Below are 27,529 nucleotides of genomic sequence, written 5' to 3' on the forward strand. Positions count from 1 at the left end.
CATTTAACTGGCTCGAAAGCAAACAACTCTGTAAAGGGTGTTTTTTCCATTATTATCTCTCAACATAAACGGCCAATTGAGTTCAAGTTTTCATAAGTTTTTTTTTTTTTTCATAATGTTGAGATGTACGAAGTGAGAAGACTAGTCTTTGACAATTACCAAAGGTGTCCAGTGTCTTTAAAACAAGATAGTTAAATACACATGTAAGCTTGGGCGATATCGATTTCTTTTATTCACGATATATCGCCGACAATATATCGCGATATTCGATATAATCGCGATTAATTAAATTTGACATCATCAGTCTTCAAACTCCTAGTGAAAGTTGTAGAATAGACAGTCATGGCATAAGAGAGGTGTTCTAATGACCTATTCTTCTGGTTTTACTCCAAACCTATGGGGTGCAAGATGTCTCAGCTACACATCACGATATTTAATCGATATCGCGATATATCGCGATATATCGCGATATATCGCGATGTATCGATATTTCGATTAAAACCAAATCCATCCGATATCGAAATCGTTTCCAAATTAATATCGCGATATTCGATAATATCGTGATATCGCCCAAGCTTATACACATGTTAAGCTCACAGGTATGGTTATCTACTTCCCTTATATCTTAAAGGCACTGTACACGTTTGTAATTTGTCAAAGACCAGTCTTCTCACTTGGTGTATCCCATCATAACCATATAATAACAAGCCTGTGAAAATTTGGGCTCAATGGGAGACTTTCTGGGACGATAGAGGGCAGCAGACTTACCGGGTAAATCCATTGTTCTCAGAATTATGCGCATGTTCAGAACTACGTAAACAATGGAAATTTACCCGGTATGTCTGCTGCCGCCTAGCGTTGGAAAGTCTCCTATTGGTCATCAAAGTTGCGAGAAAATGAAAGTAAAAATACCCTTGTTGACAAATTTGTGTGCTTTCAGATAGGAATAAAAGACTTCTAGCTAGAAGTCTTTTAATATTTGAGAGAGAAATTACATCTTTCTCAAAAACTACATTACTTCAGAGGGAGTCGTTTCCCAAAATGTTTTATACTATCAACAAGTCAGTTTTTAAGTTAATATTTGTTTTGAGTAATTACCAAACGTGTAACTTCTTTTTAAAGGACTTGCTTAGGTTCCATCTTACCTGTAGTAGTTTGGCTTGAAAGGTCCAGCCTTATTGAGACCGATGTATTTAGCTTGGTCGTCAGTTAGCTCAGTCAGGTGGGCATCAAATGCTGGCAGATGGAGACTGGCAACGTATTCATCTGTTAATTACATCAATACATGGACACAATTAAAAGTTGTATTTTATTCCTAGAAAAAAAAAAATGACATGCTCCGACATTTAAAATTGTCTACTATCACTATTACTACTGCACTTAACACTAACCCTAAAAACCTTCCCTCAGATTGTGTACTGGTTAATACTAAGGCCTAACAAACAAATGTTATGTTGGCGTAACGCCCCCCCCCCCCCCAAAAAAAAAAAAAAAAGGGTAGGTAGGGATTTTTTCCCTTTTTTCCCAGCAATGCAAAATGACATGTTTTCTAATTGTTTAAGCTGTTAGTATACATGATAACAAAAGAAAACAAGGCTACACACAACAAATCGTATATTTTTTCACTCTTGACGACATTTATTTTATTTTTATGTCTTTAATATATTTTTATCATTAAATATCTTCCCTTGAAAAAGATAAAAATATCTAGGGTCGGCCTTACTTTTAGGGTAGGTCGGGTTACGCCAACATAACTTTTTGTTTATGCCTAATACAAGACATCTATATAATACAAGAGCCTCTATGCACAACATAAAACATAGAAGTTTTTTTTTGTTTACCAAAATATAGATTCAAACAAATGGGTTTTTATAGTCCCTTGAGTGTAGGCCTAAATAACAGGTTTTTTTTTCGCTGGACCAGGCATACTAATTGTCACTACATCATACTTCTTTATTTCCCTCAAAAAATTCAATACATTGCACACACAAGAGAAACACTAACATGTAAAATGGATATGGCAAAGGCTAAACTGGGGAAGAAAATGGGAACAAAAAGTTCAGACAGGCAATACACACAAGGACATTTCAAAAATATAAACAATTTGAAACTTTGAAAGGAGAAAACTGTCAACTGCTGCTTCAAATAAAGAAACATGTAAAATGGATATGGCAAAGGCTAAACTGGGGAAGAAAATGGGAACAAAAAGTTCAGACAGGCAATACACACAAGGACATTTCAAAAATATAAACAATTTGAAACTTTGAAAGGAGAAAACTGTCAACTGCTGCTTCAAATAAAGAAACATGTAAAATGGATATTGGCAAGGGCTAAACTTGGGAAGAAAATGGGTGGAAAAAGTTCAGACAGGCAATACACATGGGGGAGAAAAAAAAATGAAACTTTGAGTTGCACAGGTTGTACAAAGAAGAAAACTGTTGACTACTGCTTTAAATAAAGAGATGTTAAGCAACAGATATCGATCATGATTCCACATGACAGGTACATTATGAAAACAAGAATACTTTAAATTATTACTTCTAGAAAAAGAAATTGAGAAAATCTTGACTTGGTTGATTTGAAACAGCGAGTTGTCACTTTCTGCATTTATTAGTACTTTGGTCAGCTAAAAGATGACATGCACCCAAAATATGTGCTATTTGCACAGTTCAATCTGACATCAACACCAGGGAGAACAAAGTTAAAATACATGCACTGTCAAGAAACACACTTGCGTACAAATAAAACAGTGATAAAGAAACACAGCAAAACATTCAAAGTTATAAAATGAACGGGCAAGTCATATTATACTAAAATGCACAGCGAATTACAAAAGTTACTTCATAGATAAAATCATAGATAAAATAACAATGGTAGGGTTAATGATTGAAAACAGAAATATAATTCAAAATTCAATGACATAAATGGTCAAATACAACTAAATGTACGATGATAAAAGCAGAAAGTAAAGAACAAGTCCAAAAGCGGTCAATAAAAAAGGTCAGTATCCGTACTTTGTGAGACCCAACATATTAATTCACTTCTACCAATGTTGTGCATTAATATGTGAACAATCAAATAAAAAGAATAAGCGCAACTATCTTAAAGATGCAGTGAATAAGTTGTTGCTTCGAAATATACAAAACATGGTTTTATAATAGACCTTTATCATTCGGCCACCATTTTGGTCATGTTCCCTGTATCCAATAAGAATAAGGGATACCAAGGTTCATTGTACGAAAAGGAACCACAGATAGTTTGTTTTGGTGTCAGGTTTTTTAATTTTATTTAGTTCAACTTAAAAATGTGGGGTGGAGGGGGGACACAACTCACCAAGTTTCTTGGGTAGCAAGTAGACGTCCTGTTTATAGCGACCAGACGGAGCGTTGAATAGTTCAATGAGAGCAAGCGCCTGAGTGGTAGCAGTGATGGATACTACGAATGACGGCACGGTGGAACAACTCCAGTTCACCAATCGCCCCTGATTAATAAACAACAATGAATACATCAAATGACACGAGTTGGCGCTAAGATAGTCGGCTCGCAGGCCTGTTTTGGGTTTCCCCTTTTGCACTGAGTTGTATTTTGATGTTTGTGCAATGAAAGTACAAAACTTAACTAAACTAAAATAAATTAAGAGAAAACTAGAAATACAACATGGCAGTTGATATATAGGGCTATAGAGGGCGCTATTGTGTCGTAATATTCAAACAGGCAACGGAGGCCTTATTGCCCTTGTTCCAAAAGGAACTTCCCCATAGAGGTGACCAAGGATGAGACGTCTAGGTGCCCTTGCCCTTTCAAAAACAAAGCATATAGTAGGTATGTAAAATGCGTAGTGAATTAAACCTACGGTAGCCTTCAACTTCGTTCTTGAAGGGGCACAGTAGTTTTCCTTGTATTGGAACTTTGCAAAGAGCACCACAGCTAAAACACAGGGCACCACGGCAATTGCTGTGGGTGCAGTGGGGTTATTTCAAGGCCTGCAAGGGAAAATGCACAAGTAGTGGCTTATTAGTTGAGTGAAGAAGACTACTGAGTTTAGGGGCCATTAAGAAATAAGTTTAAAACTATTATTATTTATTTTTGAAACTCTGTACCTGTGCGAGGAGTAGGATGCGTTTACCGTCGGGCCAGATGATGTGATCCACCTGTGATCGAACCTTCTCCCAGGTCAGGTCTGGGGTACGTAGACTATCCTGAAAGACAACAATAACAGACAGAACAAAGTATTAGTATGGTGACATGCATTATGGTCAGTGTTAGGATCTTGTAACACGAAGCAACTTTGACTGGCAACTTGGAGGCATCCAACTGCAGTGTGCATGCTACATGACCACTTTAGTAGAACATGAGTAAGTTTTTGAATAATTGTCTTACAATCCACAAGAGAAATAGGTGAACATTTTTAAAAATGTGAATGGCTTTTCTTCTTAGCGATTGCCTGGAAATGGTTGCCTGTAAATTGCCTAGCGTGACATGACCCCTTAGACATGAGAAGCGTCCTGACATGACCATGGCCTGGATGCTGTATGCCCTCATCAGGGAGTTGAAAATCCACACCTGTAAGACAAATGTACATAGGGCCGACTTCACAAAGAGCTAAGATTGATCGTAACTGCAAATTAATCGCAGTTGCTTTAAAGTATGATGTCACAATACAAATCACTATGACGATACACTGACAACTCATCTTACGATGAATCTTAGTGCTTTGTGAAAGCGAGGCCAATTCCTTCCCAGGGACCTCAAATGTAACTCAGAACCCTTAAATTGTCAGGGCCCAGTATCAGAAAGTTGTTGAGAAATGAGCAGGTATCCAGTCATGAACAGAAATTCATTCATAATATTAATGATTGGATAACTTTTAACCGAACAACATTTGAATTAAAAATTGATTCAAGCATGACTCATTTCTCAAACTTCTGAGGGTTGGTGTCTGTTTGAAAATGCTGTGGCCAGAGATGCGGTTGGTACAAGCTGTCACCTCACTAAACGTGAATGGATTCAACGATCTTGTAAAAATTCCCTGACAGATTTTGTTTCTGTTTTCTCAGCAAGTAGACACTGTCTTCAGCAGAAACTAAAAAAAAAATATAAAAAAATGACCCTACCCATAACGGTAACAATTGACACCTTTAAGAAAATATTTCCAATGTTGTGATCCAAAATTTTAACATTTAGTAATTGTAACGCTTTCTTTAACCGGGAGAAGTTGCCCAGCCACAAATAACTTGTATTGCAAGGGTTTTTCACTACTTACCACATCTATCTCGGTATTGGAGTGGCCCATATTGCACACGATACAGCCATTCTTCATGCGGTCAAGGTGCTGGCGTGATACCACATTCTTGTTACCTGACAGAACAAACCACAAACACACAATTTTACAGATACTACTAATAACAATATCAAATTCTTATATAGCGCACATATCTACCAAACAAGGTACCCAAGGGGCTAAGTATATACAAACTTTCAGAAAGAACGGTTATTGCAGAGATGAATTCTGAGACCAAATTATGTAGCAAGGTGCTACGGCGCATACAGCAGCCACAGCCAGGAACACCAGGGCGAATCCTTCTCTTTTCAATAAGTGCACTGGGTTCTTCTACATGATTACACAACACATGGGACCATTGGCTTTACGTCCCATCCGAAGAACAAAGCAATGGTTAAGTGTCTTGCTTCAGGACACAAGTGTCACGGCAGGGGATTCGAACCGACACTCTGTAGATAAGGGCCCAATTTCATAGAGCTGCTAAGCACAAAAATTTGCTTATCATGAAATTTCTTCCTTGATTATTAGACAGAATTACCAACCAAATTTCAACTTGTTGCATCTTGCTTGTTACTGGTATTCAGCCGTTGTTTGCTTATCCTGAAAATCACCTGGAAATTTGGTTGGTAATCCTGTTTTTATCAAGGCAAACATTTTATGCCGAGCAAATTTGTGTGCATAGCAGCTCTATGAAATTGGGCCCTGGTTGTAGGAACCCGCTATTGTTGTTTATTTATTCCCTTTTCTAAAGAATGTCCTTTTGGGGTCCATGTTGAACAAAAAATTCCCGGTGCTCCCGTAAGCCCATCATGGGTCAAAGTTCCAGCATTGAAACACAAAGTTCCCTTGTTCATGAACAGTATCAACATCTAGGTAGTACTCCCATACTACATGGCAGTTCCCCTTTGTCAAACCGTTCAACCCGATTCACAAAGCACTGAAGTTCATATTGGATGGCAACCAGTTTCACGTACACATTTAACATGCTTGTACCCCGAACATGTAAAAAAAAAACAAAAAAAAAAACAGAGGTGACCAGGGTTTGATTTCACAAAAAGAGCTAAGAGTCATCTTACCTTTGAATCCATCTTAACTGCTAAACGAAGTATGACTAGTACAGTTAAATACGATCCTATAAGCTAAGCTTAAGTAGTAGTCCCAGCCAATTTTCTTTACCTTCTGCCGGGGTAGTAGTTAAAAAACCAGGATAGTTCTTTTCAGAACTGATAAGTCTCCTGAACAATCCAATAAATCTACTCACTGGTAGTAGAATATAGAAAGACAGTTCTCTAAGAACAAACTCTACCTGGCAAGTAGACACACACATGGTGTTACCGCAAACCAAATGTATATCGATACTTCACCATGCAATGCCTCAAATCCCATAAAAATATGACGTCACAATACAAATCACTATGGTAATACTGACAACTCACCTTAGCATGAATCTTGGTGCTTTGTAAAAAACGAGCCGATGGTACTATAAATTGCTAAAAGCACAAAACGAATTCCTTAGCAGAAATGACTTGCACGTACTGGCCCAAAACACCATGTACAGTACATTACACTTGCCTGGCGTCTCAATTATCTTTACTCATAAAACAGATAAACTTAGCAATAATTTCTGCATGTAGATAACAGATTTGATTGCATTGTAGACTTACCAGATGCAGTGATGATGACGTCTGCCATGCGTACAACCTCCTCCAGTTTCACAACTCGGAATCCATCCATGCTGTCAACAGAAAAACAACAAACACAAACAGATCAAGGTCAACAGAAAAACAACAAACACAAACAGATCAAGGTCATGTTTGGACTGGATAGACTTGTTTGCATCTCAGACGTGTAGTCACACTCTCACTCACAAAGCACTCTCACAAAGCACTCTCACTGAGGCCAAGAAGCGCCCTATTGAGACCAAAGGAAGCAAATTATTTGACGATGGCTGTTCCTAGTAGGTACTAACATACACCTTGCCTCAGCATGAGGCCGTGTCGTGGCCGTGTCGTGGCCGAGCGGATAAGAGCTCTGAACTCAAGCTCTGCTTTTTCTGTTCAGCAAAGTGTTAGTTCGAATCCCAATGTGACACTTGTGTCCCTGAGCAAGACACTTAACTATAATTGCTTCTCTCCACCATGGGGTAAATGGGTACATGTAAGGACAGAGATGGTTCTTGTGACTGATTAGCTTAGTGCGCTACGTATTTGGCAGCACAGGCTGTATACTCCCCAGGGAGCTGAGATGGTTTAAGGAATGAAAAGACCATATGCTTGCTGGCGTGTATTTATTGGGGCATGTTGATTGTTTGTTTAGTACTCACCAGCCTTGCAGAGCACAGATAGGGTCAATCTCCGTGACGTAGACGATGGCACCCAGTCCCTTTAGGGCAGAACAGCACCCTTTGCCGACCTCCCCGTAACCACAAACAACGACCTGCTTACCACCGAACATGATGTCCGTGGTGCGCTTTAGTGCATCCAGAATTGACTCACGGCAACAGTAGAGGTTGTCAAATTTCACCTGTAAACAACAACAGGGCATTTACTTGTTTAATAATAAATTCAACAATCCTTTCAATTAAATTCTGACTTAAAATGGTGGATAGAAGCAGACTAATCAAATCTCTCAGGCCATTTTTCCAATGAATTAATGGTTAAGTTTGTTATGGTAAGTGAAACTAGAATTTTATTGAGAGGCTGGTTATTCACATTCATTAAAAGGCAGTGGACACTATTGGTAATTACTCAAGATAATTATCAGAATTTTTGTTATTTGGTAACAAGCAATGGAGAGCTGTTGATAGTACAAAACATTGTGAGAAAACTCTGAAGTAACCTCTGAAGTAAATCAGTTTTAGAGAAAGTAGTAAATTTCCACGAATTTGATTTTGAGACCTCATAATTAGAATTTGAGTTCTCGAAATGAAGCATCTGAAAGCACACAACTTCATGTGACAAGGGTATTTTTTCTTTCATTATTACCTTGCAACTTTGACAAACAATTAAACTAAAATTTTCACAGGTTTGTTGTTTTCTGCATGTTAGATACACTAAGTGAGAAGACTGGTCTTTGAACAATGACCAGTAGTGTCTGTTACGTTATATGTTATACCACCCTCTTGTGTTGGTACATGTAACTATAGGCAGTTGCCATGTGAGTTCTGAAGAATTGACCTAATGAATTGAGAGGACTTGACCATGCTGCCGAGACATTCCATCTAAGAATCTCAGCGGCTGGTTGTTTGTGGTGTCAAGTTTCTGCACTTTGCATGTTTAATTAGAAATGTTTGGAGTATGATTGCTTTGAGTGACCTTCTACTTCAAAAGATCAATCTGAATAGCAGTGGATTCTATCAAGACCAGGGCCCAATTTCACAGAGCTGACTAAGCACAAAAATTTGCTTAGCATGAAATGTTTGCCTAGGTAAAAACAGGAGTACCAACCAAATGTCCATGTCATTTTCAGGAAAAGCAAACAACAACTGAATACCAGTAACAAGCAATATGCAATGAATGGAAATTTGGTTGGTCATCCTGTCTTTATCAAGGAACAAACTTCATGCTAAGCAAATTTTTTGTGCTTAGCAGCTCTTTGAAATTGGTCTCAGAGCTGCCATCTTTTGAAACTTGCAATCGGGAGATTTTGTCAGGCCTGGAAATGACACTGAGGCTGGTCTTGGTGGCCCTTCAAAAGTTTCCCAAACTGAAAATGGCCCTGCAACATCTAAATGCCATGCCTGCTTTGTACAAGAATCAAGATGATATTTTAGAACAACATTTATACTATAGGGGAAAAAGGTTTTCTTTATATCAGGGAGACTTTTTGAACTTGGTCATAAGGGCCAAATACCATGGCTCTGCTAACCGCCAAATTCTGCGCTTACGATCGCGATTCCCCGCTTACGTGTAAGCCCCAAACTTCTGCGCGCTAGCCTTTTAGTGTAGAATGCCTAGTAACGTGAAGTATGCACGCGCAGAAGCCAAAATTCGCCGCTAACCCGTGAAATACGCTTGCCGTAGGCACAGAATTCCCTGCTTCCGTAAGCGCCGAATCTGCAGAGCCATGAAATTGGGCCCAGAACACGGTTTATTCTCAGGGAACCTTCTGCAGAATCAGTGAGAGTTAGAAGCTCTGCCAGCTATTTGCGGACTGTTCCCACTCAGGGAACCTTCTGCAGAATCAGTGAGAGTTAGAAGCTCTGCCAGCTATTTGCGGACTGTTCCCACTCAGGGAACCTTCTGCAGAATCAGTGAGAGTTGGAAGCTCTGCCAGCTATTTGCAGACTGTTCCCACTCAGGGAACCTTCTGCAGAATCAGTGAGAGTTAGAAGCTCTGCCAGCTATTTGCGGACTGTTCCCACTCAGGGAACCTTCTACAGAATCAGTGAGAGTTAGAAGCTCTGCCAGCTATTTGCAGACTGTTCCCACTCAGGGAACCTTCTGCAGAATCAGTGAGAGTTAGAAGCTCTGCCAGCTATTTGCGGACTGTTCCCACTCAGGGAACCTTCTGCAGAATCAGTGAGAGTTAGAAGCTCTGCCAGCTATTTGCGGACTGTTCCCACTCAGGGAACCTTCTACAGAATCAGTGAGAGTTAGAAGCTCTGCCAGCTATTTGCGGACTGTTCCCACTCAGGGAACCTTCTGCAGAATCAGTGAGAGTTAGAAGCTCTGCCAGCTATTTGCAGACTGTTCCCACTCAGGGAACCTTCTGCAGAATCAGTGAGAGTTAGAAGCTCTGCCAGCTATTTGCGGACTGTTCCCACTCAGGGAACCTTCTGCAGAATCAGTGAGAGTTAGAAGCTCTGCCAGCTATTTGCAGACTGTTCCCACTCAGGGAACCTTCTGCAGAATCAGTGAGAGTTAGAAGCTCTGCCAGCTATTTGCGGACTGTTCCCACTCAGGGAACCTTCTGCAGAATCAGTGAGAGTTAGAAGCTCTGCCAGCTATTTGCGGACTGTTCCCACTCAGGGAACCTTCTGCAGAATCAGTGAGAGTTAGAAGCTCTGCCAGCTATTTGCAGACTGTTCCCACTCAGGGAACCTTCTGCAGAATCAGTGAGAGTTGGAAGCTCTGCCAGCTATTTGCAGACTGTTCCCACTCAGGGAACCTTCTGCAGAATCAGTGAGAGTTGGAAGCTCTGCCAGCTATTTGCGGACTGTTCCCACTCAGGGAACCTTCTGCAGAATCAGTGAGAGTTAGAAGCTCTGCCAGCTATTTGCAGACTGTTCCCACTCAGGGAACCTTCTGCAGAATCAGTGAGAGTTGGAAGCTCTGCCAGCTATTTGCGGACTGTTCCCACTCAGGGAACCTTCTGCAGAATCAGTGAGAGTTAGAAGCTCTGCCAGCTATTTGCGGACTGTTCCCACTCAGGGAACCTTCTGCAGAATCAGTGAGAGTTAGAAGCTCTGCCAGCTATTTGCGGACTGTTCCCACTCAGGGAACCTTCTGCAGAATCAGTGAGAGTTAGAAGCTCTGCCAGCTATTTGCGGACTGTTCCCACTCAGGGAACCTTCTGCAGAATCAGTGAGAGTTGGAAGCTCTGCCAGCTATTTGCGGACTGTTCCCACTCACTCCATTCACAAAACTGAAAAGGTCAACTTTTAATCTCATGGATGTATTCAAACTCAAGGACCGTGAACCTAATTAAAGTTTCCAATTAGCTGATTTTCACATCAACTTCTCAGCCCATCTGTTTTTTAAATGTCACAAATGAATAACAGGTCTGCAAAGCGTACGGGGGTAAGTGAACTAAGTACATGTAAATGCTGGGTGGCAGTAGAAACACTTGTACTATGTAACATTGTTGTCACACATACGTCATTCCAGGGACGAGATATTATCGAAAGACGTCACTATTGACCTTTCTGCTTTTTAAACAGCTGCCTGAACGAAAACACTTTAACGAGAATGCCATTTAACCCTATTTATTATTTGTTTGTTTATCAAAGAATTATAATTTTGTTATTTCACACGACTGATTTTTTTGGGTAATTATCGGTGTATAAAAACCTGGGCCCACACCTCAAGGCTTTGCAAACACTAGCCACACTTCTGCCGTTTGGGGAGTACATCAAAATGACATTTTGTTGTTTTGTTATTGCAACAACATTGCTAACAACACTTGACTCCCAAATATGACATACAAGAAACATGAGTGCAAGTTTTTTTTTTTTTTTTTAGGTTTCAAGTACAGTCTCTTTATATTATGACTTTGTTTCAGAGGCAAATATTTCACAGGGACAAAAATTGTTCTAGTTAGAACTTCATATTCGGTATTCTTTCAGAATAAAATTAATTTATGGTATTTTTTATCTTTACCAATCCTGTTTAACACCTTTAGTGGGAAGAAACATAAATATTTTAAGATGCCAAAAGCTAGCAATCCAAATTCCACTTGAAAGAGAAGAAAAGAAAGGCAGCTTTCGCCTCGCTGAAAAATTTGCCCCAAAAAGTGTCTCTAAGGAAGAAGCGCAAGCATCTCACAACAGAGGACAAGACAGACCAATCCGCAGAGTGTCACACTCTTGAGTTAACTCCACTTTCTCACCACAAAGCCCCCAACAGAAAGTGCGGAATCTTTACGAAAACACTTCCATTCCGGTTACCTTGGTTACAGAGTCGTTGACGTTCATGGCCGGCACGGTCAACTTGTTGGACTTGGACAGTTGGTAGAGACGGTGGACACCGGTCACCGACTCCTCGACGATGCCCTTGATCAGCTTGAAGGTCTCAGGGCACTTCTTGAGCATCATGTGGGTGGCGTCGCCCCCGTCATCCAGAATCTAAACACAGAAGATGCGGGAAAGATAAATAAACAGCAATTTTTGAGTACGTCGGTTTTTATCTTATGACCAAAGAAAGTTTGCGTAAGGTTGCTGCTCATGGTTTCACATAGACTTGATCTCAAGTCTGAGTCGCGGTTATTTCTCTGCATCAACCATGCAGAATGCCCCGCAGATCAGCTACCACCTGCCCTAACAAGAAAGAAAAAAGAAGCACTTTCCTTGCTCTGAAAGTTGGTGGAAAAAAACCAGAGGTTAGGTAATACAGTGGGTAATAACAATAATAACAACCATTTATATAGCGCCGAATCCATTATTAAATAATGGTTTTGGGCGCCTTACATAAAATTGTACTAGAGGAAAACTTAAAATAGTAAAAAGGTAACACCAGTACACGCAGTCAATACAAATAACCATTAAAATAAACAATACATTTGCTAAAACAATCATACTAAAAGGAGAAAGATACTAACATGGAAAACAAAATGAAAACATTTAAAAATTGAAACTCTAATAAACATAAATCATAAGGCACAAAGAAAACACATTATAACTGGACCAGCCAGTGATGAATAAAACGCAAAAAAAAACAACATGTGTAAGCAAAAACAAGACTCACAATGAAAAGCTAATAAAAAGTTCACTTGAGAACATGATGCAATATTTTACCTTTTTAATAGATAATTTGATAAGAGTTTCTAGCAAGGTTTAAATAACAAAGTTCCGAACAGCTACATGTACCCAAAAATCCAGTTTTACAAGAAAACTGTTTCATGCGGTGTTTTTTGTTGTTGCTGCATTGGAGCAACTATATTAAGCAAAATGTATTATATTTGATATTAGAAGCGTTAACTGAACAAAAAATCACCCAAAACTTAGATACATTAACACAGTTCAGGAAAGATAAACAAAGATGTTGACAAAATAGGGAGACCACCACCAACATACAGCTACACATGTAGCTCTGTTAGTAGAGTGTCATCGGAAGGATGTGCACGGTGCCGAATACAATTTTGAAACTCACCATGTTTGGCTGCCAATCATCTGCTATGATACATTTCTCTATGCACCACCAGAAATCCTCCTCAGTCTCACCACGCCAAGCGAAGATAGGGAAGCCAGCCTCAGCCAGGGCCGCTGCCACCTCGTTCTGGGTGGAGTAGATATTGCATGCTGACCATCTCACATTGGCACCAAGAGCAGACAGGGTCTCAATAAGAACCTGTGAAGAAAAACAATCGATATCTCAATAATGTGACGCCACTGCTCCATTTCACACTAAAGAGTCGGTATGGTAATATTAAATCTTCTACAAAATTCAGAGTGATGGGTGTCCGTATTCCCAGCAGAATGAAAACTGTAGCGCTTACACAGAGTGATGGGTGTCCGTATACCCAGCAGAATGAAAACTGTAGCGCTTACACAGAGTGATGGGTGTCCGTATACCCAGCAGAATGAAAACTGTAGCGCTTACACAGAGTGATGGGTGTCCGTATACCCAGCAGAATGAAAACTGTAGCGCTTACACAGAGTGATGTGTGTCCGTATACCCAGCAGAATGAAAACTGTAGCGCTTACACAGAGTGATGGGTGTCCGTATACCCAGCAGAATGAAAACTGTAGCGCTTACACAGAGTGATGGGTGTCCGTATACCCAGCAGAATGAAAACTGTAGCGCTTACACAGAGTGATGGGTGTCCGTATACCCAGCAGAATGAAAACTGTAGCGCTTACACAGAGTATTGAGTACAGTAATAGAATGTGTATTAAGTACCATAATTATTACTATTTTAGAAAATGTACTTGAACCATTAAAGCCAAAACTCAATATCCGGGCGCCTATCAAGAACTATCTATTTACTTGGTTTTAAGGTGCTGTTTTGTTACAAACATGTAACTTTCTAATTGCCAAAAAAAAAAAGGAAATGGCTGATGTTGCATACCTGTTGTTACTAAATTTTAATAGTTTTAAAAAATTGTTTTACAAATAGTTTACTTAAATCTATCTTCTGATACCATTTTTTCATTTTTGAGATTGAGGTTAACAGAACATATCATTTATGTTTTAACAATTTTCTTTTTGAAGAATATTTGATCAGCAATTATTAGGAGTGTATCATTGGCTTTCTTAAGTACATGTAGCAGTAAGGAACTGTCCAGTGTCTCATTCCAAAGTGGATGCACCAAAGGACCCTTTAACAGCAAAAGATTTGAAGGAGCATTATCAAATCATACTGTTTCTACAAAGAAACAAGTTATCACACATCTACCCTGTCGAAAAACAGCTGCTATCGTTTAAAAAAAAACCTGTTATTGAATTAGCTCATGTAACCATTTTGTTGTAATTTTTTTTATACAGAAGCTGTCTTCTGAGGGAAGTTTCATCTGGTTAAAATATCAGGACCACGCCAGCAATTTTCATCAAGTTTGCACGGCTTCAAAGACTAGAAACATTTCTCATGACTACAGGAACCAATATCAACTTTAAAACAATCTCGGAAATTCATTTAATTTGTTTCTGATAATCACCAAAGCTCCTAGTTGTCTTCCATGCAAAGAGAGAGATTGGGGACGGGGGGGGGGGGGGGGGGAGCTTCCCCCATGTGCCCTGGAGTCTGTTAAGAGCAGCTGGCTCGTCGATACAAGAAACATGTCCCAAATCAACCACACAGCTTCTAATCCAATAAGAGCAGTGATGGAAATAGGCAATATAATAACACGCGCTAGACAGTGTAGCACCACAACAAGAGGCCATCACCAGCTGCAGCAAGAAATGTCAAAGTGATACGCACAAGCCTCTGTTTTTTCTAGAAGAGATGACAAACTAGAGAGAGAGAGAGAGAGAGAGAGAGAGATACCGAAAGGGAGAGTGACTTGACCCGAGCTGACTTCTGAAGTCTACAAGATGGCAAACCTGTCATTTACCCCAATGTGTAATTCAAAGTTGAAGGGAGACACAAGAGCCTGCTGAACTTATTAGTAATCCACTATGTCAATACAGTGCTTGTGACCTTTGACCTCAGATACTCAGCTACAGAATGCTTTTCTAGGCACATGTTATCACACTTGCTCTTAGATGTCCAAACTTGATAACCTTTCATTCTACAACCAACACTTGCTCTTAGATGTCCAAACTTGATAACCTTTCATTCTACAACCAACACTTGCTCTTAGATGTCCAAACTTGATAACCTTTCATTCTACAACCAACACTTGCTCTTAGACGTCCAAACTTGATAATCTTTCATTCTACAACCAACACTTGCTCTTAGATGTCCAAACTTGATAACCTTTCATTCTACAACCAATACCAACTTTGAATGATTTTCACAGCTGATTAGAAGTGTCATCTATTTTATATAGCGTAATACTTACATGTAAGTACCGAGTTATGCACAACTTTATAACTACATTAAAGCCATTGGACACTTTCGGTAAACAGTATTGTCCAAAGGCCCACACTTCGTGTATCACAACTTCTATATAAAATTAAAAACCTGCTAAAGTTTAGGCTAAATCGGTCATCGGAGTCGGGAGAAAATAACGTGAAAACCCACACTTGTTTCTGCACGTTTCGTCGTGTCATGACATGTGTTTAAAATAAATCCGTAATTCTCGACATTGAGAATTGATAATTGTTTTAATGCTTTCTCAAAAAGTAAAGCATTTCATGGAATAATATTTCAAGAGAAGTCTTTCACCACTACATGTACCTTCTGTAAACCCTGTAAGTTATTTGTAAACTTTTATTTTTTGTTTCTGTACCGAAAGTGTCCAATGGCTTTAAAGAGTAGACCATGTAAACTGTGACATCACGTTTTTACATAAGAGCCACAGACAGCACTTTTTATAATGCACAATCAGGCCAACTAGCGTACAGGAGCTATGGTAGGTGCTTAACAAATATCTGTAGAAGATGGCATTTTAAAGGGAAGGTATACCTTTGGGTTAGAAGCCTACAGCAGCTTTCGATAGTATAAAGGGTTTTGAGAAACTCTTCATTTCAAAGTTATGTGGTTAAGTAAAAAAATATATAAATTTTATGCCCCAAAATCTGAATATGAGAATCTTGTTTCCCTATTTCGGCGATATTAACTTTTAGAAATGAAGCTTTCATATTTTTATTATTATAAACATCTGTATTTATTGTAGGACTATAAAACAATCAACAGTTCTAAAAGCTGAGTCATTACTAACGAAAAAGTCTGAAACTTGGATACAAATTCAAAGGTATGTTGAAATTATGGCATTTATACTGTTTGGTAACCCCTGGGGTTATAGATTCCAATGAGCTTTTGGAAACAGTATCCAAAGCACTAGAGAAGTAGAACAATGAGCAGGATTTCTTTATTTGTGGAAAAAACATTGTCTGATTTTCTTCACTATACCGACATAAAAAGTCTGAATTCAGCCAAAAGTCTGAATAATCTCATCCCTGAAAAGGTTCTGAGTCGGCCATACTTACAGCTGCTTGAGCAGTGATGTGAGTGCATCCGATAATCTTAGATCCCTTCAATGGTTTCTCAGCTTCAGCTCTCTTCCTTAGCAGCATCAACCCTGGCATTTCTGTCACAAACAATTTGAAAACATGAAAAAAGAAAATTTTTACTTTTGATGGATTATGCTTTACAGACTGACAGGTGATCTATCTTCAATTCTAAATAACTTAGATCCATTTTCTCAGACTAAAGGTGAAAGTGTTGGAACTTGTTAAAAGTGTTTGGTGGTTACATCACTAACTTTCGTCTACATGTACATGAACGTCCTTTGAATTATATAGGGATACTGCTTACATAGGGCTTCAACCCCATTGAAATCATTTTAAAAATGTAGCCAGTCAGTTTCCCTTTTGGTTTATTGCTATTTGTTAAAAAGATCCCCTTCAGGTTATACCCTGGCTGCCTCTTCACAGGTTGTATCCCAAACTTTGGGGTGATCCCTGCCTTTAAAGGCAGTGGACACTATTGGTAGTTATCAAACACTAGTCTTCACAGTTGGTGTATCTCAACATATGTATAAAATAACAAACCTGTGAAAATTTTAGCTCAATCGGTCATCGAACTTGCGAGATAATAATGAAAGAAAATAAACAACCTTACCCGAAGTTGTGTGCGTTTAGATGGTTGATTTCGAGACCTCAAGTTCTAAATCTGAGGTCTCGAAATCAAAATCGTGGAAAATTACTTCTTTCTCGAAAACTATGGCACTTCAGAGGGAGCCATTTCTCACAATGTTTTATACCATCAACCTCTCCCCAATACTCGCCACCAAAAAAGGTTTTATGCTAATAATTATTTTGAGTAATTACCAATAGTGTCCACTGCCTTTAAACAGACCTTTGAATAACAGTGTCCTTAGCACAAGATCAAAGTGCAGTATACATTTAGAAAAAACAATGGCCAATTTTCTTCTCAAAGGGTGACTTAAAAAGTCTGAAATCAACTAAAGTCTGAACTTTCTTATCTCTGTGTACCTTACCTTGCTCAGCTATTTCAATCTCCCTTCTGCCGAAGGCGGCCTGCTTGATATTTCGTACGCGGAAGTCTTTGAAGTTCTTGGAGTTAAGCTGTAGAGGGAAGGAGAGTGCACTGATTGATTCAAAAGTAACAAAAACCAGGCCTGGAAATCAAACCTTGTCAGGGCAAGGGCCGGTTTCTGGAAAATAATGGACAACACCGCCAAGATCAGGGCAATACAAGCTAGGGTTCGCAACAGGATTTGTAAGTACTGTGGGGCGTTCTGGACCCAAATTTTTGAAGTTTGGCCCTAAGCATGCTGAATTTGGAAAAATTGATTTTTTACTTCGTGGTGTTTATTTTTGGTTTTAAAAAGCCCAACCGAATCCGGGCATTGCATGGTTTTATTTTGAAGATTCTTGTGAATTTGATCCTACTTTTTTTTTTAAGTAGAAAAAATACCCACCAACATTTTTGTGTGTTTAGCAGCCGTGTCTTCATAACATTTTAAGTCACAAGTGGCACAAATGGATGAATTCAATGCAACAAATTCTACACTTTGAAAGGGTCTGGGTACTTTTTGTAGGACACAAAACACAATGTCCACAGATTTACATTAAGCTCACACAATTTGAAGATAATGGTGGTAGAAAACTTCCCTTTCAATATTATTTGCCGAGGTGCTGTAGTTTTCGAGAAAAATTAATGAGTAAAACAAGTCAGAAAAAATATTTTAGCATGTAAAACGTATTCTCATGACATTGTTTTACTCATTAATAAGAAACTACAGCACCTCAGGTAAGCTTTCTACTATCATTAACATTCTACTAGCAGAAATTCAAAACACACTTGTTCTTGCTTGCATTCGCACATTTTGACAAAACTTGACCGGCGCCTTTGAATGTTCCTCTTTTTCAGTTAAGTGCGCCTTATAAGTGCTGTAGTTTATTATTTATTATTTATTATCTTTAAACTGTGTAAGTATAATGTAAATCTGTGAAATTTGAGTTTGGTGTTAAAAATAGTACCAAAATCCATCAGGGACATATTCAGTTTTGTGATCCACTCATTTTAAAACAGAAAGAGTCCTAATGAAAATGGGAGAAGTAATAGCAAGTCTCTAAACCTTATGTAAAAATGGTGTTATAATATTGCATATAACACCATTAATTTTATGCTTTTGAATTTGATATACCCTTTAACTCCTACGTGTCCATGGTATTCAATCAAAACAGCATTGAATTTGACCTTTTGAGTAACTGAAAATACCTGTGTGGAATGCACGGACCCATTTACAATGAATGGTTGACATCTAATGACATCATGTTCCAAATTTCACTCTAAAAAGAAGACAAATTGAATTACGTTTCATCAAGAGGTTATAGACTTGCAATTTTGTTTGATTTATTGGAAAATGAGTGCGTCACAAAGCTGAATTTGACCTTGGGTGCCCCTACTTCAATAAAAAAAAACCACAACAAAAAGCACAAGTAAGCATTAGCATGTAAAAGATTCTATACAATATGACACTAAAGCAATAAAGTATAATTGAAAAGTAGACCTTCTGACTGCAATGTACTAACAACATTTGTAATGCTTATTTTCCTTTTCTTCGAGAAAGACTCTGCTAGGGTTGAAACGTCAGGCCATTTTTTGCTTTGCTTTCTTTTACTTTGCAATAAAAAAAGGTGGGGGCCTATTAAGCTGCTGCACGTTGCTTACCAACCAAAACAAATGCAAGAAATTGTTAATAGCCCAGGTTGTTTTGGCCCTAAGCAGAGGTTGAATTTGAAGCTGAAAATAAAAGAAGCTTGCAAGCTTGCATCCAAGTTCAAAGACGACATAAATGAACTGCCAAACCTGATACTTATATTAGATGTTAAATTTGCATCGGGGATAAAGAATATTAATTTTGCTTTTTACCCATTCAGCGATATGTGTTAGCACTGTATACTCTGATACTGATAGATCCAGGCATGATATTTGGTCCCTCTGAAATCAAACTCGAGTAGGAAGAATATCACTTGAGGAATGGCGGACACTATACATGTAGGAGTGCACAATTTGGTTTGAGTATCTATAGACAAATAACCCACACCAAAGAGTGCCCTAGTGACGCGTCCACCATATCTAAAAATGGCTTAGATCCCTGTGGATCCTTCCTTTTATTATGCATTTCTAAGACTTTACCTGAACTTTTTCTTTGGGTGAGACGTCATCTTCTTCGGACGAGCTTCCACTGTAGGAGCCAGAACTGTAGCTATCTGTTGAGGACTGAGACAACGACCGCGACCGACGTTTGAAGCGACCGCTCCGACCCTGGGTTGGACCAGAAGTCTTGAAGCTGATCTGTTGAGAACAAAAATCAGAAGAAAAACCAACATTAAGAAATTTAGTAAGCAGGGGCCAATTTTCATAGCGTTGCTTATCTGTGTACATTTTTATGCTTACTATAGCAGGAGAACAATTCTTTTAAGTGTAAGTGTATTTCACAGGATAGCAAGCAATTTAGGCAGCTTGCACATTCACAATGGATTGTTTTGTTACGTTATTCAGTTTCATACAGTAAGCACCGCAAGGATGTGATAATGGTGTGATAATGGTTAGCAGCGCTACGGAATGAAAACTTGTGCATTAAGCACAAAATCGGTGAGTCCAGTACTCCATCCGACAGTGCTCTAAAAAAATAACCACTCGACCAAAAGCTCAAATCCAATAACCTCATAAAATTAGTCTGGTATGTTGCTCCTAACAGAGCATGACTTCTTTACATGTAAAGAAAGCAACATTTCAGTGAAAAAAATAACAATTCTTCTCGAGGGAGACGAAAAAAGTCTAAACTCTGATACATGTGAAAGCACTAAATTTCTCATCCTAATTTGAAATGTACCAATCTACATATTTTGACCCATCCACCCACCTCAGTCAAATTTTCGATTTTAGAAAATGCTGAAATGACTTTTCAATCAGATCCAAAGTGATTCCTGGATTCAAGCATTGGATTGGCCCCTTATTAAATCACTACTTACTATTGGCCCAAATATAAAACCACATAAACATAGTGGAGCAGACAGGTGTGCAGACCTTTATGGAAAACACAAAGAGGAAACACACTCTACACAATGGCACCCACATGTTAACAGAAACCACAAGGTCTCTCTCTGAAAGCACCAAGTTCAAACAAAGGACACTCATGCCACTGTGACTACTGACTGCAAGATCCAGTCTGATCCAGTCTGTCATTCCAGGCTAGTTAATGTAAAGGGTGACCCTACAGTTGCTTTTTGACAATTCACAACGGGAAGTTAGTCTGGAACTCAGTGAGTCTGAATCTCATGTAGTGCATTAGTGACCATTACCTGAGGCTATGTGTGTACTTAAAGGCAGTGGACACTATTGGTAATTACTCAAAGTAATTGTTAGCATAAAATCTTAATTGCTAACGAGTAATGGGGAGAGGTTGATAGTATCAAACATTGTGAGAAACGGCTCCCTCTGAAGTAACGTTTTTCGAGAAAAAAATTATTTTTCGTGAATTTGATTTCGAGACCTCAAGTTTAGAATTTGAGGTCTCGAAATCAAGCATCTAAAAGCACACACAACTTCATGTGACAATGATATTTTTGTTTCATTCATATCTCGCACCTTGACGACCAATTGAGCTCAAATTTTCACAGGTTTGTTATTTTATGCATATGTTGAGATACACCAAGTGAGAAGACTGGTATTTGACACTTACCAATAGTGTCCACTGTCTTTAACCCTACACCGTGTACAGTACATACATGTGCATGTTTATGTTTAGCCACAGAAATAAGTCCAGTGTTATGGAACCTCTGCGAGAAAACTCCTAGCCAACCTTTTAACATTGGTCTTAATAAGGCTGATGTTAGAAGATTTTGATTAAGGGGGTGTTTCACTACCCCCCCCCCCTCAAAGAAAAAACTATACTATTTGTATGAAAACAAAACAAAAATGTAAATTTTGAATGACTTATTTTTTAATAGTCAGAACACGCTAAAAGAAAAATCACAGGTGTCACCCACAATCATGTAATGTAGCAACACACAACAGTGAGAATTTCAAATGTCAGTTTTCCATAAGAAGTGTGTAAACCACAACGAAACTACAAAACTTTGCTTATTATTAGCCATCAATGCCAACCACAAATAAGCTATTCCTCCACTACTCTCTCCATGAATCTCTCTCGTTATAATTAAATTGACCTCATTTTAAAGCGCTGAACCACAATCAGCAGTCTTAGCGTACAGCTGGGGGCCCCTAGGGGCAGTCTGTGGTGAATTAATCAAAGAAAGCTGCCCACACGACAGTCGGCTGGAATAGACCAACGTGCAGGCCCCTTGTTGTCTGGTGGCCCACTAGGCTCCTTCCTTGGCCCAAGGAGCAAAGGGTCTACGTACATTGCTATTATGGCAGGAAATGCTTCTCTGATCAGAACAACTGATTCCAGCGAGCGACCTAACCGAGGCTACAACGCACGCCTCGGTTGCCATTCTAATAACATTGGCATTGTTCATGGGCAAATGGCCATCAAGAAAAGTGCTGAAATTGGTTCACCATCTACTTTGAAAAATGCTCCCAAAGCAATTCAATTAATTAATCTTTGCTTCATTAATGAGGTGCATAAATTAACATAATTTTTAAATTAAAAAATCAAATTTGTTGGAAGACACCACAAATTTTTTAGAGAAAGTATTATCTCCATTTGATGCTATGACTGAGAGAGCTTTCATTTGATTGATTTAAATCTCAAAAATCAAAATGTGCTACAACGAAAGCCAGGGCTTGAAGGGGCACAGCAATTTTCCTCTGGTAATCGGAGTACTTATATACGGAACATTTCAACTTAGTGGAACTTTGCAAAAGCACAGGGCACCACAACAATTGCTGTGGGTTCCCTGGGTTATTTCAAGGTTTGATGTACATGTACACAGTATGTACAATGTAACTGACCATAAATGTCTCAACTACTTTTACACAATTTACATTCTGTCCACAAATTATAAGTGGACTCCAGAAAGAGATTTCTCTGCAATGACAGAAGGCACACGTCATCTCATCATAACAAGTGGTGCATGTATAACATTTATAATAAAGTTATAGTGCCGGGTTCAGGTAATGTACGTAGCGTGGCTCCTCCAGGAGTGAGGTAAATGTAGTACATCCCAATGCTGCTCCGCAATGAACACAGACCCCGTAAACTATGGCTCTGCATAATTTCGCAGAAAGCGATCGTTCATTACAACTGTGTAATGAACAGCCTCTCTCTGCAAAGCAGGCCCCTGTGATGCATGGGAGAGTCCAGCCACCAGGGGGATGCATGATTGAGCATCAAGACAGTCCTCTTCGGACTGAGAAGAGAAGGCAATTCTAGTTTCACCTGGAATCAATCTCGGGGGAGGGGTGGAGGGAAAGGGAGCTTGATGTGAGAAACGTTTATACAGCTTAATGTTCACTTTGTATGGTCAGAGAGGAAGGAACTCTGTGATCTAGCAGGTCATCTGGCAATCCAGCCAGATTTGAATGAGAACTGAAAAACTCTTGTTTTTTATAGGAGCCCAAATTCTTACAGTAAATGTTCATGAAAAGCACACAGACTGGAAAAATAGCCATCAATTTTAAGTTTTTATTTTCTATGTCCGTGTGTAAACAAAAATAACTTAATATATCAAAAATTTGTTGTAAACAAGAAATTGAAGGCCTGGATGCACTTCATTTCCTGACACCGAATACAGAGGCTTTCTCTGCAGAACATTTGTACTATAGATCCTTCAAGTGGCATTGTGCCTGAGGGTACAGTATGTGGTAGACACAAACCAGGAAACCTAAATGATAACAAAAGAGAACTATGCCTAGTTGGGTGAAAGTTTCCAGTTGGAAGGTGTGTACAAAACCAATGGGAGCTGTTCAAAGAACACCCACAACTACTGTACTGCAGGCTGGCATTGTTTATTTATACACCATTCAAAACCACACAGAAAACAATAGGTATACTGGTTGGACAGGAAGGAATGCTTAAATAATCATATAAACTAATAATGTCAACAATGGAATCTAACACAGCCACCAAACAGTCACCTACATTGTCATTTGAATAGTTATGATGTACATACTATAGACCATATTGAATAACCCCTTTTTGCTATGAAAAGTCGCTATCTTGTAGGGCAAACCGTATGCGCGTCCAAACGCGTTAATCATCGAAGCATGCAGCACGCAACATTCCCAGTTTGATTTCTACGGCACATGCACACACACACACACGCACAGACGCCATCTTGTAGGTCAGATATTTGAGCCGCGTGACGTCATATTCAATACAGTCTATTAATGTAACTTCCCTGATTGAACTACCAATTACTCGATGGTTACATTTTCGCTGATATTATAGCTGCTGACTTGAACTACAATTCTCCAGTAAAACTTATCTGGGCAGTTATACCCAGTAGCCAGATCACCGGCAAGCCACAACCTTAGCCGTCACTTCAGATACCTCCAATTGTTCTGTGCACATCTTGAAACTACTTCAGAAGTATTTCAACATGATCGCACAAACTAAATTATTTGTGACCAACAACGTCAAAACAAGCACAACTATTGTCAGAATACATCAGTGAAAACGTGGGGAAAACATCTCGTACATACCTGCTGATAACTCGAGGAATAGCTCATGGCGTACGCAAACTCGGCTGACCAATGACCACCTATACTGACTCACAGAGCTTCATGCAAAATGTTACCAAGACACACACATGCCGGCAATTACATCATGTATTTATGCGCACTGCCCACGCAGCACTAGTACCTCTCTCACTCACTCCCACCCTGTCCGTGCCGACACCCTGGAGTAAAAATCCCGCATTGACAGAAATATCGGAATGGACGTATTGATGATGCAGTATACAACACTAAGCTCTTCCTACGCTGTATGTTTGCTGCGCTGTTTCCGTGTGCACAGCATGCAAGGAGACCCGTCTTGTTGTTTATTGCTTGCATAATGGCTTTAGAAGCATAATTTAAGGCAACAACATCAGACCAAGGACGATGCACGAGCATCCAGGATGAAAAAGAGTCTGGTAGTCCTCCTCCGTGTTCTGCCTTCGTTAATGAGGCAGTGGTTGATTGATATGTTGCGTAAATAAAATATATAACAAATTGCGGGATGGGTAATAATTGGAATCTCAGCAAATGGATGGGCTGACAATGTATGCAGTTAGCAAAGCTTAATCATTCTTAATTAGTCATAGTTATGAAAACAAAGTTAAAAAAATTCATTTGGAACCTCTTTTTGAACACTTATTTTAAAAAGTTTGAAGTGGAAAAACAAGTTTGGTGAATTGTTTCAACATGTTTGCAAAGCAGCATTTCCATACAGACAGACTTTAAAAATCTTGTCAGTAACAAGTTGTCACCAAAGTTTCGCACAATTTCCACTGGATTAAAGAATAGTTGCAAAATTTCCAATTACATTTTATTGCCTGTTTCACAATCAAAAGTAAGTACATTTTTTTGTTATTATATTATCAAAAATAAGCAGGAAACCAGTCACAAATGGAGGTACAAAACACAGCTTGTATATATATACCTAATGTAGTGTTTTCACTGGTAACTTTATAGTTAGTGAGCAAAATCATGTTGTGATTTATAGCTTTTATTTGTGCTTAATCAGCTCCTTGAAACTCAGCCCTGCTCTACACTGCACTCAAGGGCTTGTGTGCAATGCAGTCACATTGCCTTTGCAGTGATTTGGAATTTGTAAATTACTAGCCAGCCTAATTTGCCAATACTCTAAAACTCGTCTGTGAAATTGCTCAACAAATAATGAAATAAAAAAGTATCAGGGAAAAAACATGTTATTTTGCTGTTTTCACTGCCACTTGCCAGGAGTCAATTCACTTAAGGAGCGGGTATCACCATTCATTAGGGACTGAACGCTGCCAGGCAGGCAAGCAAGCCACTCTCAGTACAAGAAGTCCGATTTTGAAGACAACTAAAATCAACCCGAATCCCAGCTGACCGCTGATTCAATCTCGATGTTGTCCAGTGTAGAATTTGATGTGTATGGAGTGCTGAGTGTTACACATCTGGCCACAGCGGTCTCTCACACTCTCAGGGAGAAGCTGGTGGTGTCTTAAACTGCCGCCAGCCAAGAAGCTACTACAGAGTAATTACTCAAGTGTTAAAGTTCATCTTGGGTCACATACAATTTAATGGCCTCCTGGATATTAAAGGTGTGACTTGTGTACTAAAACATAGTATACGGTGCATGTAAATGGTACACAGAGTTAATAGGATACCTTTAGTGGTAGACTTTTTTGTGTAGTCAGGCCTGGGCGGAATTTCATGTTGCTGAACAAAATTGTCTGCTAAAACTATGAAAGAAAAAAACACCCTTGTCACACAAAGCACTTACAGATGCTTGATTTCAGGACATCAAATTCTAAATCTGAGGTCTTGCAATCAAATTCGTGGAAAATTACTTCTTTCTCGAAAACTACGCCACTTCAGAGGGAGCCGTTTCTCACAATGTTTTCTACTATCAACCTCTACCCATAACTCTATGTATAAAGTAAGGTTTTATGCCAATAAATATTTTGAGTAATTACCAATAGTGTCCACTGCCTTTAAAGCATCATATTGCTTACAAAAACTTTTGTTTTATAGCAAACCATTTGTAAGTAGGATACCACTCATTTGTGACTTGTGTTGAATATTAAATCTACTGGTAAACTTCTTGTAAACATAAATTTGTTGTGCTCAGGTACATGTAGTTTTTGCTTTTAAGAGCAGCTTTATGAAATTGGACCCCGATTGATGAAGATAATTACTAATAACAATTTCTGTCTTTCATAATGCATCTACAACTAAGTTATTTGTGGAAATGTGTTAGTGGAAACAAATTCTTTGAAAAAAAAAAGACATAAGGTAGAAATAATATAATGCCATTATAAGTGACCTAGTATACAGAATGCAAGATCCTAAATACAATCCCTGACAAACACATATATCATTGTTTCCTTGTTTTTTTCCCACTAAAACTACTCCTATCGAATCCGATAGCATTTTCACAGGTTGGTTCATACGTAGTGAATTGATTGAAAGACTACACGGCGGAAACAAATCTTCTCTTTAAAAAGAAAAATCAATGACGTACAAACACGATGGACAGAACTGATACTTCACAGAGGCAAAGGAGGACATTGCTCCCCATGTCCCTGGTCATTGCCTTGGTGCCCTTTAAGATGTTCCAGTACAAGTTTCTCTTGTAGAATACATACCAAGAAGTACATCAGGCCCGCATGTATCCTCAGATTCAATTGAATGCTTAAATGCTCAAAGTCAAATTCAAAAAAATTGAATAAAAAAAAGAAGCTTATAATAATTCATATTAAAAATAACGATAATCACACATGAGTGATGTCCAAAATGACTGTTTGGCGAAACAGAATCATTTCTAAGTAATTTGTTTTTTGGTGTGTTTTTTTTCTTGATTTTTTCAATTTTTTTCAACGACCTTTTGATCGCTACATCAAATTGTATTTAACAACCTGGCGCAATATAGAACACCCAAATTGAGGCTACAAAAACAGATGGTCGTTTACTATAGACACGATCTTATTCTAAGATCAAAACCTGGATAAGAAAAACACATTAATTTTCAAAGTAATTTGTGGGTTTTTACTTGTTTTTGCTTTGCTTAAATTTAAACGCATTTTCATTTCATACTTTCTAATCAATATGGATATCAAATTGCAATTAGAGTCAAGACCTTACAGCACAGGTCAGACAAACGGTGTAGGTACATGTAGAACAGCAAAATTGAGATCACAAAAACAGTATATTCATTTACTTCAAGTATGTATAAAAATCCTGGATATTGCCCAACAATATCCCTTGATCCATAGAGACACGCAGTGAACTTAGCTTCACATGCTATATTTGTACACCTATGCTTCACAACAATACAGCACAGTGTCGCAGACATGC

The 27,529-nt window shown here is 38.8% G+C and overlaps 1 protein-coding gene across 5 annotated transcripts in view; it reads right to left on the reverse strand.

Moving 5' to 3' along the window:
- Positions 1 to 27,529, reverse strand: part of LOC117304476 (S-adenosylhomocysteine hydrolase-like protein 1) — a 46,436-nt gene that overhangs the window by 936 nt on the left and 17,971 nt on the right. For 4 of the 5 annotated variants that reach the window (XM_033788983.1, XM_033789000.1, XM_033788966.1 and 1 more), the window contains exons 2-12: positions 19,712 to 19,870; positions 17,544 to 17,631; positions 16,531 to 16,631; positions 13,090 to 13,287; positions 11,889 to 12,065; positions 7,605 to 7,804; positions 6,946 to 7,016; positions 5,264 to 5,358; positions 4,101 to 4,199; positions 3,334 to 3,481; positions 1,146 to 1,266 (exon numbers count right to left, since the gene is read on the reverse strand). In XM_033788983.1, the coding sequence (XP_033644874.1) occupies positions 1,146 to 1,266; positions 3,334 to 3,481; positions 4,101 to 4,199; positions 5,264 to 5,358; positions 6,946 to 7,016; positions 7,605 to 7,804; positions 11,889 to 12,065; positions 13,090 to 13,287; positions 16,531 to 16,631; positions 17,544 to 17,631; positions 19,712 to 19,870 (1,457 nt within the window). Of the gene's footprint in view, positions 1 to 1,145; positions 1,267 to 3,333; positions 3,482 to 4,100; positions 4,200 to 5,263; positions 5,359 to 6,945; positions 7,017 to 7,604; positions 7,805 to 11,888; positions 12,066 to 13,089; positions 13,288 to 16,530; positions 16,632 to 17,543; positions 17,632 to 19,711; positions 19,871 to 24,187; positions 24,368 to 27,529 lie in introns of those variants that run through there. The other variant, XM_033788992.1, reaches the window with a different exon arrangement.

Source organism: Asterias rubens, chromosome 2 (genome assembly GCF_902459465.1).
Source record: "Asterias rubens chromosome 2, eAstRub1.3, whole genome shotgun sequence".
Taxonomy (NCBI): domain Eukaryota; kingdom Metazoa; phylum Echinodermata; class Asteroidea; order Forcipulatida; family Asteriidae; genus Asterias; species Asterias rubens.